Source organism: Corvus hawaiiensis, chromosome Z (assembly GCF_020740725.1).
Source record: "Corvus hawaiiensis isolate bCorHaw1 chromosome Z, bCorHaw1.pri.cur, whole genome shotgun sequence".
Taxonomy (NCBI): domain Eukaryota; kingdom Metazoa; phylum Chordata; class Aves; order Passeriformes; family Corvidae; genus Corvus; species Corvus hawaiiensis.
The window spans coordinates 55,221,539-55,242,384 of NC_063255.1; the positions used below are offsets into that span (position 1 = coordinate 55,221,539).

At 36.9% G+C, this 20,846-nt stretch overlaps 1 protein-coding gene across 6 annotated transcripts in view; it reads left to right on the top strand.

The window, feature by feature from the left end:
- The window catches only part of PCSK5 (proprotein convertase subtilisin/kexin type 5), a 229,397-nt gene that overhangs the window by 111,649 nt on the left and 96,902 nt on the right, over positions 1-20,846 (top strand). For all 6 annotated transcript variants that reach the window (XR_007200827.1, XM_048290931.1, XM_048290930.1 and 3 more), the window contains exons 8-9: positions 3,656-3,868; positions 13,446-13,546. Coding sequence is in view for 5 of the 6 variants with exons in the window: in XM_048290931.1 (XP_048146888.1) it covers positions 3,656-3,868; positions 13,446-13,546 (314 nt within the window). In the remaining variant the exon portion in view is untranslated. The remainder of the gene's footprint in view (positions 1-3,655; positions 3,869-13,445; positions 13,547-20,846) is intronic.

Sequence of the window (20,846 nt, forward strand, 5' to 3'; positions counted from 1 at the left end):
TTATCTTAACTTTGTAACACAGTCCAACTGTTTTTTAACTGTCTTTATTTAAAGGATACCAACTGGGTATGACATTCACATATAGTAGAACAGCTGATGTTCTTGCTCTGTTTACTTGTTGGGCATAGTTATTAACAAGTTCATATTTTCCAAAGCATGTTTCGGTTTACTGAATTAAAGTAGAGTGTTTGGAAACCAAATGGTGAACCAGGATTTATTTGACAAATACTTGACAAATTCTTTCAGTCCTGTTCATAGAATCATCAAGGTTGGAAGCAGCCTTCAAGATCAGCCAGTCCAACTGTCCACCTACCACCCACTGTAACCATCTCTATCACACAGCGCCAGATCCAGACATCTCCTGAACACATCTCCTGAATTTTCCTGTTGAAATTAGTTTGGATGGTTACTTTCTAAATTATTTTTAAGAGTGCCATTTGCTTTGCCAAGTAGCTTCTAGGAACAAGATGTCTAGCATGTTTTCTGATCTGAAGGTAATGCTATTATTTTCTTTGAACTTCTGAGCTCTTATATGCACAGTGCATTGGAGGAATGGGAATTCTTCCTTTGTATATGGTAGAAAATGCTCTTTTCCATTGGTCAGTGCACCTGGTACTTATTTTTTATTGCAATAACAGAGACATTGATCCTTTACATATTCGCTGGAGACATTAGTTTTAAAGAAATATTTGCCATAATTTGTTTACCAAAAAAACTTAGCATGAAAATGTAAATCCAGGTGCAAATGGCTATTTTTTTTAAAGCCCTGCCCTTACTATTAAAAATCTAAATTGATGTTTATCATTTTTAAATGATAAATGCAGAATTTCTAACATCCATTGGCATGTTTTCACAATTCTGTGGCCAAAAATGAATTCAAATACCTGTTTCTGCAGCTTGTTGTTCATTATTAGCAGAGCAGCATAGGTATACATCTAAGGAAATAGAGACGCATTCTCTGTGCAGACAAGCTAATAATACAGTCATACCCTGCAGTGAAAATGTTTTTATTGCATGGGACAAATCATGTTATACTGCTGTTTGCATACAGAACCATCTGCTGTCAACAGCAGAAAAATGACAGATAGACTGTTATTAGTAGGATTTTTTTTTGTATGCATCTTCTTGAGTAGTTCTTTTACAAAACTTTGTTTTTTTTTTTGATTACCCTGAATTCACATTTCTTCTATCTTGATTGTATTGGTGGTTATTCCGAATTTCCCATGGGGTATCAGTTTAGCCATATATAATTACATAATACTGCTTTCAAGACCTGCATGTGAAGAAGAAAAAACATGTAGAATGTGTCAAATTCTACAAATAACAGATACCTGAGAAAATTCATTAAAGAAAGGTTCTGATTGAATATTTCAACATGTTCTGGAGGTAGAAGTGTGACTGTATGATATTCTTTTTTCTGTGTATTCTACGTGCCTAGATATATATAAACTTTTTTGGGTGAAGGGTTATGTAGGAGAGAGGTATTTTTTAAGGGAAGTATAGGACCAAACAGGAATCTGTACATGATTCTGAAATGGATGTCAGAATTGATGGTCAAGCCAAGAATTACCATTACCATGAAGGAAACAGAAGATGAAAGCAGATAATACTTACTGCTGGAAAGCATGATCTAATTTCAAGAGATGATGGGATGGAACCAAAATAAAACCAGTAAAATCAAGCAAAAACACATCAAAAAGTAATGAACCAGCATATTTTTAGCATAGTCTTCCCTCCTATTGGCCACAAGTATAGAGAGAGGTATAATTTCTGTCTCCCTGACCTGCTGGTATAATAAATTGGTGAATATGCATGAAATAATTTTTCCCATTACCCTTCCTTTAGTCTGTGTTTTCAGAATGGAGGTATAAGAAGTAAAGATATGCAACGGGAGATGACCTCTTTGTAAGAAGGAAAGAGAAGTCATATCCCACTGGCTTTGGGAGGCTCTGAACTGGAACCTGCTAGTGGGAAAAAGCAGCCACAACAAGAATTCCAGATGGAAAGGGGATTTTCAATTGGTGAGGGTTAAAAATATGGAGAAGGAGAGCTGTAAGACTCCATAAAGGTTGTCTTAAAACAAACAAACAAACCCCAAAACCCCCAAACAAACAAAAAAACCCCATCACACTGAAAATGTTGCTATTTTTCATCTTTTTGTTAGTGCATTAGCTAAGATAAACTAAAGGAAGTGAAAAAATTGCAGTATTCAGAGTGATCCTGTCTGGAGGATGTGGATTTCATAGTATATTAAACTTGGCACCTTGGGATTTTTCTCTCTGCTTGAAATGTTTTAAAATGAAAATTTGCATTTTAGAGACATAGCTTTATGTAAACACTAGCCAGGAGAATTTGCTATTTAACTTATTTTGCTGAAAAGTCTTTCCAGGTAGTATACTTTTATTAAACTCACTAATTATCTCCATGATATTTGAGAAGTCATGGCAGTCTGGTGAAGGCCCAGGTAACTGGAAAAAGGGAAACATTGTACCCATCCTTAAAAAGGGGAGAAAGGACTTTGGGAACTCCCAACCTGTCAACATCACCTCTGTGCCTGGGAAGATCATGGAGCAGATCCTCCTAGAAGCTATGCTAAGGCACATTGAGGACAAGGAGGTGATTTGAGAGAGCCAGCACGGCTTCACCAAGGGAAAATCCTGCCTGACCAATCTAGTGGCCTTCTGTAATGGAGTGACTGCATCTGTGGGCAAGGGAAGGGCTACAGGTGTCATTTATCTGGACTTCGGTAAAGCCTTTGACACATCACCCACAACATCCTTCTCTCTAAATTGGAGAGGGATGGATTTGATAAATGGGCTGTTGGATAAGAAAGTGGTTGGACATTCACATCCAGATGACAGTGGTCACTGGTTCAGAGTCCAGTGGACATCAGCAACAAATGTACCTCAGGAGTCCACATTGTTATTATTGTTATGCCATGTTATCCAATGTCTTCATTAATGACCTAGATGAAGGGATTGACTGCATCCTCAGCATATTTGCAGACGACACCAAGCTGAGGGGTGCAGTTGATACACCTGAAAGATGGAATGCCATCCAGAGGGACCTGGACGTGCTCAAGAAATGGGCCAATGAGGATCTTATGAGGTTTAGTAGGACCAATTGCAGGTGGTGCACCTGGGTCAGGGCAATCTCCAATATCAATACAAGCTGTGGGATGAACAGATCAAAAGCAGTCTTGCCAAGAAGGACTCAAGACGGACTTGGGGGTGCTGGTAGATGAGAGGCTGACATAAGCCAGCAATGTGTGTTTGCAACCCAGAAAGCCAATATGGTATTTTACTTCTTCCTCTGAGTTTTCAGCACAACTTTCTAGGTAGATCCAGGTAACATAGATGCAGACCAACAAACAGTGTATAAAAGTTACTGTCTTCATACCACTCATTTTCTCACGTTTTCCAATGTCTGGTTCTGCTAAATCCTGTTCTCATTTCAAATTCCTCTCAGGGAAGTTGTCTTTTCCTTTTCCTTTTCCTTTTCCTTTTCCTTTTCCTTTTCCTTTTCCCTTTCCCTTTCCCTTTCCTTTTTTCTTCTTCTCCTTAGATGTCTTTTTTGGGAAAAAGATCTGGCTATTAAGCAGTTGAGGGAGAAAAGAAGAATTATTAATCAAGTCTTTTGTACTGTTTCCGAACAGGGACGAAGAGGCTTAGGTTCAGTCTTTGTTTGGGCATCTGGAAATGGTGGAAGAAGTCGAGACCACTGCTCCTGTGATGGCTACACCAATAGCATCTACACGATCTCCATAAGCAGCACAGCTGAAAGTGGGAAAAAGCCGTGGTATCTGGAAGAATGTGCATCCACACTAGCTACAACATACAGCAGTGGAGAATCCTATGACAGGAAAATAGTATGGGTTTTAATTATTTTTTTAAGTATATGTGTTTATATTTTGCACAGTAACTTTGAGGGGAATGAGTGAAAGAGAAATTCTTTGATAATTCCACCAATATACTAATGTCTTCCATTTGTTTTAAATCCAGTTATCAATAGTTCTCACATTTAACATGCATGATATTAGCAGTTCACCTAGGTACCTCTCTATTTTCTCAGATTTATTTTGATCCAGCATCATTCCTTTTTTACATTCAGTGACAGTCAGTTATTGTTCATATTGCTGCCTATTCTGGAGATATATTCTAAGGAAAATTAGGCTCAGTGCTCATCTTTTCTGTATTGTTCCTCGTCTCATTCCTAAGCAGCCAGCATCTATTTTCCCTAATGTTCTCACCTTTGCCGGAAAATGACAAATAGTCTTAATTCTGTTTGATAATCTGTTGATATCGTTTGTATTTGTCCATCCTGTGTACCTTTGCAAAATGAATGCATTCAGGATACTTTTCAGTATTCAACATGCTAGTCCTTTTAACCTTTTAAACCTTTGTACTCAAGGTTGATGAGGTTTGCTTATATTGTCCTCTTCCCTGCTTATTTATTCTAGTGTTTAACTTACAGAAATTAATTACTTCTTGATCAGAAATTGAAGGACATGGAGGGGTTTTTTTCTCCTGTATGTTTTCTTAAGGACTCATCTGATATTTCTTTCTTTCTGGTCCTTAGCAGATTCTTCTCTTTGTGTCAATAAAGAGTTAAAAATACTTGCCTCTATGTTTTTTTAATACTGTTTGCCTTGTCTTTCAGGATTCTGGGATGCTGGCCATCCCTTCTTGGATTCTTCTGTATTTTCAGATGGTCTAATTTTTGTTTTTAACTTGTTCTGAGATCCTTCTTCATTCCAGTGATTTTTCTATTCTTTACTTGCTTCTCTTCACTGAAACCTTCTCTCTCTCTTCCTGACAGGTTTCTTGTTATCCCTGATAAATAATAATAAAGAAAAAAAATTACTGTATCTACTAGGAGTCCTCCTCACTTCTGTGATTAAATTCCGTTCCCTGTCCTTAAAAGACTTTCTCTAATTTCTTCATATTTAAGTGAGACTAATAAGGTGAGCAAATGTGATTGTGTCCTCTAGCCTGACTCCTTACTTAGCCAAGTCTGTAGGACTTCCCTGTGTCCTTCGATTCCAAAAGTTCCAGCTCAACTTTCAGTAATTTTCGTAAATACAATTAATATTGCTTTCAAAGTTTTCAGTGACACAAAACCCACTTAAATTTAGTATAAATGCTTTTAATTATTCATTGCCATTAAAAAATTTCACTTGTTTGCTCTCTGAGCCCCTTTAGCGTCAATTTCTAAGCATTTGGTGTCACAGATTTTATTGCTAGTATGAAGACTGCTCCAGTTGTCTACTGTCTTCTCTCTGCCCGTGTAGCCCAAACAGTTAATTCTTTTTGATAATTGAAGGTAAGCCTCTTGCATCGTTCTGTCTAAGTCATGTTTTCTTATAAACCCTTCTTCATGTTACAAACTTCTAGAATCCAAACTGGACACACCAGTCAGGTAGCAGCAGTATTCAGTGAAAGCACAGGAAAACGGGTGTCTGTGTGTTCCAGGTCAGTTTTCCTTTCTTTATTTATTGACCCGGGCTGGGACTTGTTAGCTTCACTATCATGTAATGTGTCCATCACTGTGTGATGCCCAGCCCACTTTCAGAGCTGCTGCTTCTGTTTTTCAAAGTTGGTGGTGAAACGATATATAAAAGGTAGCTAGGGTCTCCTTATTCCACCATTAATGACTGGCTGGTTTAGTTCTCAATTTAGACCAGCCGTCATCATCACTTTCTCATTTTCCACGTTTCTCTAGCACTCATTAGAAGGTGCTGGTCTTTTCTTCCATGTCTTTGGTGAAAGCTTTAGGTCATCCTATGGCCAAGAATTAAATGGTAGAAGACCTGATTAGAAACAAGGCTCATTTCTTCTATATGCTGTAAGGGTAAATATAATTTTCCTGCTTCTAATTTTTTATACATGCTTACATTTTCAGACCTCATAATTATCCCAGTTTAAATCAATGTATTATGTATCATGTATCTTTTTAATCTCTTAAATTTAAATACTTTTTTTGAATGTACAGTATTACATTATGTGTCTTGTATAATCCTGAGTATATTACTTACAGCCAAAGTGAGGGCCAGAAAAAAATACTACAATATTGGCAAGCTTACTTTTCCAACACCATTGAGTATACTACTAGTTAATTAATCTATTAGTAATTAGTTTAAGTCCTGTATCAGTTGTTTTACACTAGATAAAAAGATGTAGATGACATTATTAGGGCAGTACTGCTTATCCTGTTAAAATAATGACACTAAGCGGGTTTTCTTTCAGTCTTCTGGAACTTGTCCAGTGTTCAAACATTTGCTAAAAACAACAGAGCAGTTCCCTTTCCAGCTCTTGTAAAAGTCTTCAGTGCTTCCAATCTTTTTGATTTAAACTTATTTAAAATAGAGATAAATAGGAAGATGATTTATCATCTCTCTGTGCTCTGAAAATTTAATTTAGACTTTTTTCTCCAAAAAGAAACATTCAGTGAAATAGCTATTCACACAATTATTGGACAATTAAAACAATATTGTTTTGGGGGTTCCTTTGCTTCTGATGTATTGGAAAATAAAACATACTTATGTTTTATTTTTTAGGCAACACAATTTAATCTTGTCTTTCCTTATTGCTTCTCTGCACCTTTTATCTTCAAATGTTATTAATTGCTGTTCTTTTATATCCTTGCTCATGTTTTTAATCTCAAGTAAAATATCTCTGTATTTCTCAGTCCTTATTTGTACTTTTCTACGTTGCTAATTTAAGCTTTGTGCATTCCTCCGATTTCTTAATAGCTGTGATTTTCTTGATTGTCATACATTCTTTTCAATTAACACAGACTTTCTGCTTTTACAGAACTACTATTTCAGTAAGAGAACATTTCTAATTTCTGACATTTCACTCCCTTATGTCTTGCACTAGGATCAAAAACACCTGGAGGTGATCTCACCCTCGTTGTTGAAGACTTCTTGTGGAACACAAGCATATATAATTTTTTAGTTTACTGAAGTATAGTACCCATCACTTCTGGAATTTTGCACTGTGCTAGTACAGGCAGCTTAGTATGTTACTGTAAGATTTTTGAAAGGTATACTTTACAAAGGAGATAATAATTAGTATATATAGAATGCACATAAATTATCCAATAATTAGGGAAAGAAGGAAGATATTTTACATAAACATTATTGAAAAAAATTAAAAATGTGCTTCTAAAAATGTTCTTCATTGGAGTCTCCCTTGGAGACCTCACACTGAATATCAGAGATAAGTAAAAATAATTTTTAATTGAATTCCATGAATTCTATAAACAATGATTGTTTTTACTAGTCAGATCCATCATTCTTTTCAAAGCACTTCAGTTCCATATGCCAGTCTTAGTTTAGTCCTACAGTGTGCATTATTTTGTACAGTGAATGGCAAAGGTGTAAGTCTACTGAGGACCCATAAGAATTAACCCAAGTCTATTGACCATTTGTTTACCAGAATGTGATTTATCCTTGACTAGCCTTGCAGTTGCATGTGCCATAGGAGTCACTGATCCCAAATGCTTGAAAATCAGACTGTAAAAATTCCTGACATGATACTTTTTCCTGTACTATACTATCAATTGACTTCTGAAACACACAAGTTATCTATGTTTTACTACTGGTACTTGGTATTTAAAGCCATGCAAGGCTCTTCCCCCTCCAGACACTCCCAATGACATAGCAAAACAATGTACAGGTGATGAATAGCTTCTGTTTGTGTGGTGTGTAAACCACGTGTCCACATAAGGGATAACTATGTGCTTCTGTTATGCTACAAGCCAGTGAGAAATTAATGAAATTGTGAAGCCAGCTTTTCACAGTGATTATTGAAAAGTCTTCTCAGCATGCACACCCTCCCATGGAGGCAGGAATTTTGCTATTACTTGTGTGACTGTCTTGCTTATAGTCTGTTTTAAGAGCATTAATGATTGTATCACTATTCTCTTCTCCAGCTTGTCTACCAAAATTCAGTCCTCCTAAAGTCCTATCAAATACCATTTACCTTGGAAACTAGTCTTATTTGGAACAAGAACTGAACTCAAACAAGAACAGAAAATTTCAAATACAAGGTTTTTTTAAACTGCTGTAAAGTGCTAGAGGAGTCTAGAAACTATATGTATTTGTTTTCATTGTTGTACCACACATCCTTTTCACTGCATCGTATCTCACACTTTTGTCTAAACTGATGCTCCTTTTGAGTCAGAGGTTGTCTTCATATCTTTCCACAAGAAACTGAGAGCTTACAGCAAGTTTAAAGGGAAAAATAACAGTAGAGGGTGACTAGAAAGATTATTATTAAATTTTAATTATCCAAATTCTGTTATGCATATTAATTTATAGGCAGTCGACAAACAATGCAGGGCTTAAGTCTGTGCCAAAATTTGAAGAGTAACAATATTTGATCAAATCACAGGATGATTTTGTTTCTTGGAATGAGACTCCTACATTCAAAATAGGAAACAAAAATACCACAGCAGTAAACCAGGAAGGAGTGACCTGGCACAGGATTTACAATCCACATCAAATTTTTTTTTTTTTGTTCCTTTCATGTAACATTGCACAGATTTCAGTACCATGTGAGATTCTGTCGTGTTGTACTACAGAAATACCTACACAATACTTAGGAACAGTGAATAGTTACAGTTGTATAGTGCCATGTTCCATGGTTCCTTCCTCTTTTTCCTTGCAATTCCTTAGCTGAATATCTTTCTTTTTTCTTTTCTTCTCTGTTTTTCTGTCCATTAAGTGCAGAATATATTATAAGGTAAAGGAACAAACAGTAACCAAGCATTAGAAATTCATTATGTAGACTAAAAATTCTTTTAAAAATTATTTGATTTCAATATGGAGTAATAGAATCACAAACACATCTGTAACTACACAAAACACTTTTTTTTCTGTTTTCATTACTATCCATTTTTAATAATTGTTTGTTATAAATATGGGATGTAACATAATTTTAGAAGTTTTTCTAGTCTGGAGGGGTTTTCTTGTCTTACGCAATGACAACTTGAAATATTTTAAGCTAACAATACAGTTAGACACACCTTGCAGGAATTTCTTGTTCAGGAAAGGTACACCAAGTGCACTTGACTTCATACTGTACTGAATTTTATTGCAGTGATAATTAGCCTATGAATCAAGTTTCCACCCCTTGGATATATTAAAATGCTCAAAGCATGCAAATGTTCCAAAGATGCAGATAGTTGTATGCCTTTTACATAGACTCTTATGGAAAAGAACTAGAATTACTTTTAAGTGTTTTTCAAGTGCAGCTGCAAAGTGCTGACATAGTTATAGGCATGGAAACTTGCACAATGGGACAGAGACAAATGGACAGTAGGTAAAGACTATAAAATTATGCTTCTTTATAGATGGTTTTTCTCATAACTCAGTGAGTACAAAAGTATTGGTTAATAATATGCACTTGTCAAGGAATTTTTTCCTATTACTCTCTTCTTTGCTGCTTTGAATACCATAGGACAATGCTTAAAGACAGCTTCCCCCCTCCAGACCATGTGGCTAGGATAGGTTAAGCACTATGTAATAGAGTTATCAATGTGGTTCTTTCACTTATCAAACTTACTGCGCGAATGCATTTCCTTTGAATTAGCTTCTCGAATTACTTCCTAAAGCACTAAGGATTTGACATGAGAAAGTTCCTCATAGGTACAATTTATAAGCCTAATAAATTACTTACCTCCTACAAATAACCTATCTAGTTAATATTCCACCTGTTTTGTCTTCTGATAAATAGCAGTTCATCTCTTTTTGTTGATAAACTTCTACTCTAAGTAGAACTTAAAACTGAAACAACAAAAAAAGCCCATCCTCTCTCCTGCTAGTTCTTAAAACACAGAAGCCTGTTCTTCTTCAGAAACTCACTCAGATTACCAAGATAATCACAGGACACAATGTGGCATCTTCTATTCTGTGTACGTACAGATACCTAAATACATAAGGTGTGTAGAATGTACAACAGATTTTTGTTAAAATCTTTTCACTTCTAGGGACACAGATTTATAGAAATCAACATGTCTTGAAGAACTGTAGCAGAAGGTAAAAAATAATTCAATCGGTTCAGAAAACTCATGTCATGAAATATGAAATATCAAGAAATACAGAGGCTTAGGGTGCATGAACTTTTTCTCTGCCAAGAGAAATCCCGTTTTTTATTTTATCCATTTATTTCCCAGTCAGTAAAACTATGGAAAGACTGATCATGCAACCTTAATAATGACTGTACAGAAATGGCATCTCTTCCAGAGGCCAAGTTGCTCAAAGCAATTTGCTTCTATAGAACTGTCACAGTGTGTCTAGATGTTTTTCCTTTAATAAATGCATAGTTTCTTTGGAAGCTTTGCACCAATGCTTATGGGAGGTATTTCAGTGCATTGCAGTGATTTTTATAATTTCTGTCTGCCATTCACTGGGGTGTCTGTCTGAGCTTGCTAATTTCATGTTGATTAAACTAGGCAAGTACCAGAAATACTATCACTGTCTTCAATCAAACCTAGTTGATTCAACTAATTTAGAAGCTGTTGTAACTCATGGCCCTAGAAATATTGCATGGACTTTTCTTAGGCAGTTGGATCAGCATTTTCACAGATTAGCAGTTGTGTTATACTCAACAAAAGATTAAAAAATTTCTCATTCTCCCCATCCTAAGGATCTGAATGACTGCTAATACACACTAATGGCAGCTTCCAATACACACTAATGGTGCTATCCAATACCACATCCTTTTATTGTGATTGTTGATGTTTTTATGTTTTCAGGAATTTCGGGCACCATTTTTCATCTTGAAATTTGCTCACCTCTTGGTGGTCATGTATTCTTTTTTCTTGGGGTAAATGAAACAGTTCTCTGCAGTGACTCCATAGTGCTGAAAAACATGCCTCAGATTTTGGGAGGTAATCTACACCTAAATATCTCAGCTCCTGTCAGTAACTTTCCTTTGAATTAGTTCAAATGGGGTTTACACTTAAAAAGCTTTCTCAACACATTTTCGGCTGAATTATCTGCTGAAAGAGAGATAAGGGTCTGTAGTTTAAATTGCTGCCACAGTATCTACTTAGAACATGAGGGACAATGCTGCCCAAATAAAGACATGTCATGGCTTATTGTGCTTGATATCTGTAGCCACAGGACAGTAAGATCACTCTGGAAGGATGTTCTTCCAGAGGATGAGAAGCAAAGATAGCACAATTCAGTGTGTGTTTCACTGTATTGACAGAGGCTGTCCCTTAGGGAAAAGCTGCTATGAGAGCACTTTTCCTGCCTGAGCTCCTGGAGGCTTTATTGCCCTTCGGTCCTCCAAGGAAAGCACCTGCTGCACTACTTCTATGCAGGACATGAAGTACCAGGATATGAAAGACATGAGCATCTATTAATCCCTTTTTCACTCTCTTTTTCCTGGCCTTTCTTTTGGTCCTCACCACAGCAATGACCAGTATTTTCCAGATGGGATAGCTCTATCTGATATGTCTCTGGGTGCATGTCATTATCTAGTGCTTGGACATCTTAATCCCACCTGGAAAATCACTACTTGAATTTTCACATCGGGGCAATGCAGTGTTAGGACTGTTCCTGCTGCAGTTTCATCTCTTAATATTGTCACAGCTTTTATGCAATTTTCATTCATAAAGCTTTTCCCAACGCTGGTAATTTTCATTTTCTAAATGAATAGACTGTCAATAGGCAAGAGGGCAAGAGAGAAGGAAGTTACATTAACAACTTTTTTATGGGGTTCCAACTTCCAGCCAATGATAGATGAAGAAATTATTTAACAAGTTGTGCATTTATGAAGAATTAATAGGGGGAGATAAAGTACTGTCTAGACTTCATTAATCAAGAAATCTGGCCTCTAGTTAGTTGACTAATTTAAGGATCTGACATTATAAATACTTTCATCTGTCTTTTTCAATTTTTAGAAGCTTCCATATTGTTTCACTTGCTCCCTACTTGTTTTCAACAATAATTTTCTTGGTGCTGTTAGTGCCTTTTCTGTCAGAAATCTTCTACGTCACCTTGCATATGCTTACATATGAGGGTTTTCATCAGCCTTATACAAATCGTGTAATATACTGGATATGGCTAACATCAAGTGTGAAACCTGTACCTCCTGTATGCATTTGCTTATATTCTGCCCAGTTGAGATGCAGGTGGTTTTTCAGATCATATTTCATATATCTTGAGGTTTCAAAGCTAGACAGGCATTTTTACATGCCCTGTGCTTTTTTGTGATTTTTTGATCCTCTGATTGTCTCCCATCTTTGTGCAAATCTGTGTTGGAAATGAAGTATAATACTGGTGAATTAGGACACAATAATTCCATGTGTTTGGATAAAACGTTATGTAAGCAACTTCTCCTCTGCCCCTCAGGCAGATATTTTATATCGTGCAGTGACTGAAATTCTGAGAATAAGGTTTGGCATCACAGGTCATTCACCTTCATCGAGGTTTCCATGCTAAAGACTGCTGTCTTCAAACAACTGTTCTCCAGTCTGCATGGGTTTTGCTTGAGCTTCTGCTAGGTATTAGTGACATTCTTCCTCTACTGCCTTGCTCCTCCAAAGAACCACTTCTCCAGGAATCAGCATAGAGTAGAATCACTTTAGATTAACATTGCCTGAAAGAGGCAGGATTTAAAATAAACTCATTTTTGTGTGTGATTTACATTCTTACAGAAAGCATCTGTCTTAAATTCATTATTTCAAGGATAGAAACATCGTAACACTACATAGAAGGCTGTGCCTCTAGTTGGTATTGCACATTATAGTTTATACATCCACTTAGATTACATACAAAAATATGTGCAGCATGTAATTATCTATACGTAATGCATAACAATTTAAAACTGAAAAGATCTAATTGGCTGGTGATGGCTGGGCCAATTTTGTAATCACATCAGGATTTTCCAATGAATTACTGCTTAATTTCATGGGATTTATTGCTTAAGGATTGAATGAAGGATTAAACAGGGTACTTTGCATGAGCCCAGCTGTATTCTCTTGTGTCACATACTTCTGCTATGACTTCAGGCAACCTAATCAAACCCTCTATACCTCTTTATAGTCTCTAAAATGGGCATAAGCAGTCTGTATATAAGATTTAGTTCCTTCCTGTTTGTAAAGCTCTTTGAGATTCTTGGAGGGAAAGTCCTCTCTAAATCCAAATAGAAGGGCAGAGTTCCAGTTGTGCAGCTGTTCAGTTTCAAACTCCTCTGCATGTTTTTCTAGTTTAAAAGTGTCTTTGTTGATCATGCCATGGAGCAATATAGAGAGCGCTCTCTAAATTCACAAGTGACTTCAAGGTCAGAACATCTAACAACATGTATATTCCCTTTCTTGCAATTAAAGAAGAAAATACCCTCCACATACCTATGAATCATTCAAGTAAATGAAACATGCTCTGATTTCTGAAGTTGTGTTCTAAATTTCACGCATTCAATTTCTTCCAGATCACTACAGACCTGAGGCAGCGTTGCACAGACAGCCATACTGGAACCTCAGCCTCTGCACCTATGGCTGCAGGCATCATTGCCCTGGCACTGGAAGCAAAGTAAGATCTGAGTTATACTCTGAAATAAAACTTAAGCATACGGGAAGATACTTCTCATTCATCTAGCGCCTTTATACACACATTACACAGTGCTTTGGAAACTTTGTTGTCATAATACATGGTAGCCTTTCAAGTATAGGAAAGATCTCCATGCTTACTTCACATGAAGGAAAGCTGACACTGTGGAGATGCTGACAGAGTACTCAGTGTTGTAGTAACTTGAAACAGTGTTGAACCCAGGTGGTTTCCATTAAATGATGTATAGCATCCTCACGATGTCTTACAGTACACTCACAAGGCTGCCCATATGTGCTGTGCACTGCAGGGTACTGTAGGTCACCTCCTCCATTCATCAGGCTCCTCTTAGCAATGTCTTTTCTTGAACACTGAAAGAGGTTTTGGGAGGTGTTAGGTTAACCTGAACATGAGTCAGTATAGTATGAAAAATAAAATCTCAACTTCTGCATGCTGACACAAGTCTATTTTTTAATATGGGTCAAGTTCCTCAGCTCTAAAAACCATGGATAGTGTAGATCCATAGTCCTTGTACATTTAGCTCAAAAATTTTTCTGTATTACAAGCATCTTCTCAACTGCATGATTTTGTTCTTAATGCCTAATATATACTCTCTAATGTGTTTCATGGAGCAGCAGAAATGTGGGAGATCTTCAGGTAAATCTGTATTTCAAACTATTTTGCATTACTTTGTGCTCTGTTGGATAATACCTGCAGGTTTAAGACGGAATGCTTCACCCCAAATCCTACTCAAAATCAAGTGTTTCTAAGTTCTAGGACATTGATTCTGTTAAATTCTGGGAAAAAATAGTTTCCTGTGGGGTCAGCCATTTTCTTTGAAGGAAGTAAGAAATTTGCACACAATAGTAATTTCATTGCATGTCATTCATAACATTAGAATTACGTTTCCATCTTTCATGCTGCTTTTTTGAAGACACCTTGACCCAATATTCAACACAGAATACTTTTTGCTGTTGAGTTATAAGCTTGAGAATAAGAGTTTGTAATTGAAGACCTGACATTATCTTAAATAGTTCAGCACTTGTGACATTCTAATTGTGTTTTCTTAATGCACTTATCAGAAACAAAGGTATTTTGAAAAGTTAATAAATGTTATTGTGGAGGTTTTAAAACTTTTAAATCTCTTCTTAACCTCAGTTTTAAAATCCTTAAGTTCATTCCAAACAATCTGCAAATGCAGATAATATTGCATGTGTGTACATTTCAACTTGCTGGAAGTTTTTCTCACTATTTCTTAATAAACTGAAATTGGTAATTGATTTTTTTTGTTTTGTTTTAGTTGAAAATTTAAAAAAAGGTGTATCACACAAGACCTACAACAAAGCTATTTCTGATTGTGGCATCTTAAAACATGCTGATAAGCTTACTCTTTTTCCTCTGTGACCTTTGGTCACTCTGTCAGTGGGAAATCTATGTTAGTGCCCATGGACTAGCTTTTTTTCCAGAACTAATAGTTGCTATAATAGACATAAAGACAAGACTGTATTAAAGCTTCATATGTGGTGATGGAGGCAAAATGTGCGAGTGACTAAATATCCCAGTAACTCTTTTGTATTTGTAATACTCTGTTGCATGGTGCTAAAAAGGGCTTTGAAGTGAAAATGTGTTAATTTTGCCTCCTTTTAGATTCTGTTCCATTTCATTAAGTGAAAGGTTTTGGTTCTAGACCTTAGCCTGTATATTTGAATAGATGCAAAGGAATTATATTAACAATATCATAGATGTGGTTTTTATTCATTTGTATTCCAGTCACTAACTTTTCTCTTGTATGTGTACTTAAAATCTGCCACTGCTGCTGACCACAGCCCCTAAATAAAATAGGGGAAAAAAAAAAAAAAAAGAAGTTAAAAAGAAGAGAGAAACTAGGGAGAAAAATATTTCCTGGTTTCCCATGCTGGTTTTCTTCACCAGTTCAGAGAGATCTTTGGTCTTGTGACATTATAGATTATGAAGTACAACCTTTAATATTATAGGGACATCATCTTGAGATCTATTAAATTAAAGTCTGGGGTTTGTTTGCATGGAATATGTTTTGATTATTTTATGCAGTTTCTGAGTTTCTTATTTATGTGATTTGAAATTTCAGGCTGTATTTTTCACCTGTGATGCCTGCCAATTTAGGTGACCCTAAGTAAATGTTAGGAATTAAAGCATGAGAAACGAAGTTTTGAAGCCATCAAAGTATTGCCTGCAATACTTTTTAAATGGGATATAAATGACACATGATCTTGTGGCTTAGTGTAACGGCTTACTGAAACTATTTTGCATTCAGACAGAGTTTGCGTTTTCATAGATTCTTCCTTAGAGTCTCTATTAGTACCTCTGCTAATGGCACCGTTTCTATGAGATTTTTAAAAAAGACAAGTTGGAAAAGGGTTTTGCAAGGTTAGTTACATTCTTTGGATAGCAAGCTGCTTAAAAATTGGAGCACTTAGTCCTGGACACTTCTTGACTATGTTTGTAATAATGTATAGTTTCATTCCACTTTGTGCTGGAAAACGCAACAATTTATACCGTGGAAGGGTTTTGAGCCTGTGGAAGTCCATTTTCCCCGGTAGCCAAGTTCTATTCCTGGGAGACATCAGGAGTTGAACAGAGCACTGATATGGCCTGGATGTGCGTTAGAACAGCCAAGACATTGCTTCGACTCTCACACAAAGGTACATTCAACCAAACAAAAAAAGCAAGACAGATTTACACTGCAACCTTGCACGTTCTTTCTTTGATAAGCCTTATATGGTAGGATTGACAAATAGATGATGGAGGATCTCTTACCTGCCTTCTGATTTGAACCCTCCAATTAGCCATTTCTTCCAACAGGGATCTGCTTCTGAAACCTTGGTAACAAATGGTTTGAAGATGTTGTTACGCATAATGTGAACAAGTTTTATTATTTTTGATCGAGTATTTGAGTATCAAAGTGGCATGTTTTCCTTCAGGAATCAAAGAATTGTAACTGAGTTTCAGACTGCTTGTTTGGAATCCCTGAGGGTGCAATGCGGGGTTGTAAATATGCAACAACTATCACACAAAGAAGTCTCTTAATTTTCATGTCCTGCAGTTTTCTTATGGTATTCAGATAGTTAATTGTTTCCCAGTTGTACCCCCTTGATGTTTCCCAGTATATCTAGTACCTTGATCAGGTCCTATGAATAAATGCTTGTGTATTGCACTTAGTCATTATGTATTGTCAAATTTTTCTAATTGTAAATGAGAAAATAAGTATAATCAATTTAGTCCACAGAGACAGCAATTTTCTTACTGAAAGTAAACTATTTGCATTGCATAGTACCATCTACTGTTGCTAGCCGAAATTCCTTTTCTCATTGATGAAAAGTTTGGATTTGGGATTTGTCAGAGTCAGGAGAAACAATGGCTCTGTATTGGTTCTAGAGACCATTGTACCATGTTCCTTTGAAGAAGCCAAATTTAAAAAAAAAACCCTTATGTTGCTGACAGAAGAATACATTAAATACATTATACATCCCCAACTGAACTGCATGTTCCTGTCTGTAAGCCAATGTATATTTTCCAACACATGGTGTATAAACTACTTTCATGGGTAAGAAGCAGCAATTGAAATGGAGGTATTAGTCTGCTACCTTTCTACTGTGATGTATACTCAGTGGTATAGCATTTGAGAGAGTCTGTTTTCTTCCATGATTCTCTTCACATGAGTGATATGGAATCTTAGAACCATAGGATGATTTTGTTTGGAAGGGACCTTAAAGATCATCTCGTTCCAACCCCCCTGCTATGGGCAGAAACACCTTTCACTAGACTGGGTTATTCAGAGCCCCATCCAGCCTGGCCTGGAACACCTCTAAGGAGCATCCTCAACTTCTCTTGGCAACCTGTGCCAGTGCTTTACCACTTTGCCAGCAAGGATCTAATCTAAACCTACTCTCTTTCAGAGAGTAGCTTTTCCTTGTAGGAGAGGTGCTTCGTCCCTCTAGCCATTTTGGTGGCCCTCCTCTGGACTTGCTCCAACAGGTCAATGTCATTCCTGCATTTGTCTTTTCTTACATGAAACCAAGGCTAGAACAAGGTAGCTGGGAAAAACTAAAGAATATTAGTAAATTCTGATACTAGTGACAGAAAAATGACAATGTACCACATTTCTCTAAAAGATAGCACCACCAAGTGTAATCACTGAGATAAAAGGAAAATGGAGTTCACATTGTAAGGGGTCAGCAGCATCAGAGGTAGCTACTTCGGACTTCTGGCAACTGAACAGATATTTGCGTATTTTCCATACTGATTGATTTTCTTACAGAAAGGAGAAGACCAGTGTTGTGTCTGGCATGGTACAGTTTTGAATACAGAGAACATATTTCTGTGTTTTCAAAGTTAAGAGGGCTTTGTCATACATATAGTCAGAGGTTAAAGGTGATGAGACAGCTGAGGTGAACTGAGGAAGTGCTGCCAAATGACTTCTACAGTTAGACTTCAAGTGCAAGAGGAGAGGTTATCGTTTAAGTGCATCGGCTTTAGCTAGGTCTTTGCTCCATTGATTGACTGCCTGTTATAGAAGGGAATGCTAGAGTGTATGAGTTAGAAATCTCCTTCTGAATCTTTGCATTTTTGAAGTAGTTTGCTCTTAATATTGAAGTGTTCGAAAACATAACCATCAGTAAATGCTTACCTTAGAACCTGTGTTCTTCTTGAACTTTAACCACATATGCCACTTACAAAATTTCAGTTATTATATTGACATTGATTTGAATGTACTTTGGTTCCTTTTGCTGTTTTCAGTTACATATGAATTTGCCAAAGAATAACTATTCAGGCTGAAATTTTCCATTTAACTTACTTTAGAAAGGTTCTAAGAAAATTCCATTCAGACATTTCTTAAACTCAAGCTACGTTAAAAACAAATAATGTTTGGCTGTGATGATTTTTAACTTCTTTATTGAGTTTTCTGTGTCTGTGCTTTGGAGCAACAGCTAGAAATAAAACAAGTGGATAGCTGTTGTTCTGCTGCCAGGGCAATGCCTTTAACTTGTACAAGCCTTTCAGAAATCTCAGTTGGCACTTTCTCAGTTGAGACTTTTAAGAGTTTAGCAGCTCTATCCCCTGTAGTTTCTTGGCTCTCCAAGTGTTTTCCAGCTTCAGCTTTTAGAGGCTAGTCTCTGAAGTTACTCTTAAGGTGCTGCTGGCTGTTCACCTTTAGAGCAGGGATCCCATCATCTTTTTCCTGTCAGTTCCTGGGAGGAAAATGAGGAAGGTGGAAGAGGAGCAGTTTCACTGAATTGCAGTGGCCCTGTAGTCAGTCTTTTGAAATATGGAAGACAGGTCAAATCAATAGCCTGGGTACCATGTTAGTCATAGCTTCCTGTCTTGACCTAGGACAATGTAAGCCTTCTTCACCTTCACAGTCAAGTTGGCTCCAAGAGTGGTAACTAACCTAAGTTTTTTTTGCAGTTCTTCCATGCTGTTATTACTCAGACTGTGAGCAGTCTTTTGGACAGTCTCATTTTATTGTTCCTTTGGAGATGACACAATAAAGGATGTAATTCAGATGCCTTTCTCTCAGGGGTTTTCTCCTCCCAATTTCATCATTATCAGCCTGCAGTTAGGCCATTGTTTGTTTGATTTTTGGCGCTTACGGTTTTTTATCTTTGGGAAGAACGCAATACTCTGTAGGGTCTGCCATCTTCACTGCTATGTGCACTGCAGATTTGACAGGTACACCAGAACACCATTGTTGGTGGATGTATGGCTGCTTACCCCACTGTTTATCTAAAGGAAGACATTCATCATGTCCTATCACAACTTGTCTGGATTTTATCCTAAAAACCACTATAACGATAATGCAAAATATGGATTTATTTTCTTCCTCGTACAAAAAGGGTGGTAAAACATTGGAACAGATTGCCCACAGAGGTGGCCAATGCCCCATGCCTGGAAACATTCAAGGTCAGTTCAGACAGTGTTCTGAGCAACCTGATCTAGTTGAACATATCCCTGCTGATTGCTGGGGACTTGGGCTAGATGATCTTTAAAGGTCCCTTCCAGCCCAAACCATCATATGATTCTATGGCTGTAGATTCTGTGGCAAAGCCTTCCAATACTGCCTCATGAGGAGATCAGGATGCATTACAGAAACTGTGGGGATGCGTCATGAGTATAAACTGAATGTTGTAAAGTAGAGCTAGAAGTTGATTAAAATGATGTTGTACAGGCACATGCTATGTGGTTAAAAAAGCTGTAGTATGTTATGTGACTGTACAAGCATATGCTATCTTACAAATCCTCAAGGTACCTTACATTCCATTACTTTTTTTTAATCTTTATTTCAGTAATTTTTACCAGCTCAGCTGGATAAACAGTTACTGTCATTCTAGTCCAGCAGTCTGGTGTGAGAAGTTGCACCATAAGAAAAAAACCCGTGCCTATAGGCCTAGTAATGTTTTAAAAAATGCTCAGGGACAGAAGGTATCTGCTCTCATTAAATGTAACAATATTTAAATATGTTAAGCATCTGGTTTAAGAACCAAGGTTTCCCTGGTTTTCAATGACTGCATAGTCCTGGGCAGTGTAGACAGCCAATTCTGGGTCTTACAAACTTCATTCTGGTCTGTCTTCAGCTGAGGGGAATTGTGGCAGTATGTGCAATAGGGGCAGATAATGATGCTCTGAGACTGATACTTAGTGACAGGTGTTCTGCACCACAGTACTTTTTTCTTCTTCATTGTTTAGTGGCTTAGTTTATCATTCCCTCTACTACACTGCATTTTTAAAGAGAATACTGCTCATCTTCTTGCAGGTAATAGAAAAACTGAAAAATTGGAAGGAGAAAAAAAAAAATAGCCAAGTGATGGCATCTTTAGATTGTCTTCTAAGAAAAGGAATTGTCCTTGTTGTAGATACAGAAGAAGCAGGAAAACTGCAATCCCTGAAGGTTTGCCCTTATCCTAGAAGATAACTGTTTATTCATGTCATAGTGAGGATGCAAAATGGCATCTTCTTTCACCTTCCAAGTGGAAAGGTTATTAGGAATCCCTTAAAGAAATACACATCTGTGCAATCAGGCCTTTGCTTTGTAACTCACCAACTATCCAACTGCTTGGAATTCCTGCAAAATACTCATAGTCTCTCAGTGAATTTCAAGACCAGGGGTAGTAGACAAATTAATAACAACAGAGACACCTGGAATAACTTCAATAGGAACTGAAAGTCTGGAGGAATTTCCAGTTTGAGCTAGCAGTTAGTGAGATTTAGTAGAACTTTTCAGCAAGCCAAAAGTTTAATTTCTTCTCCT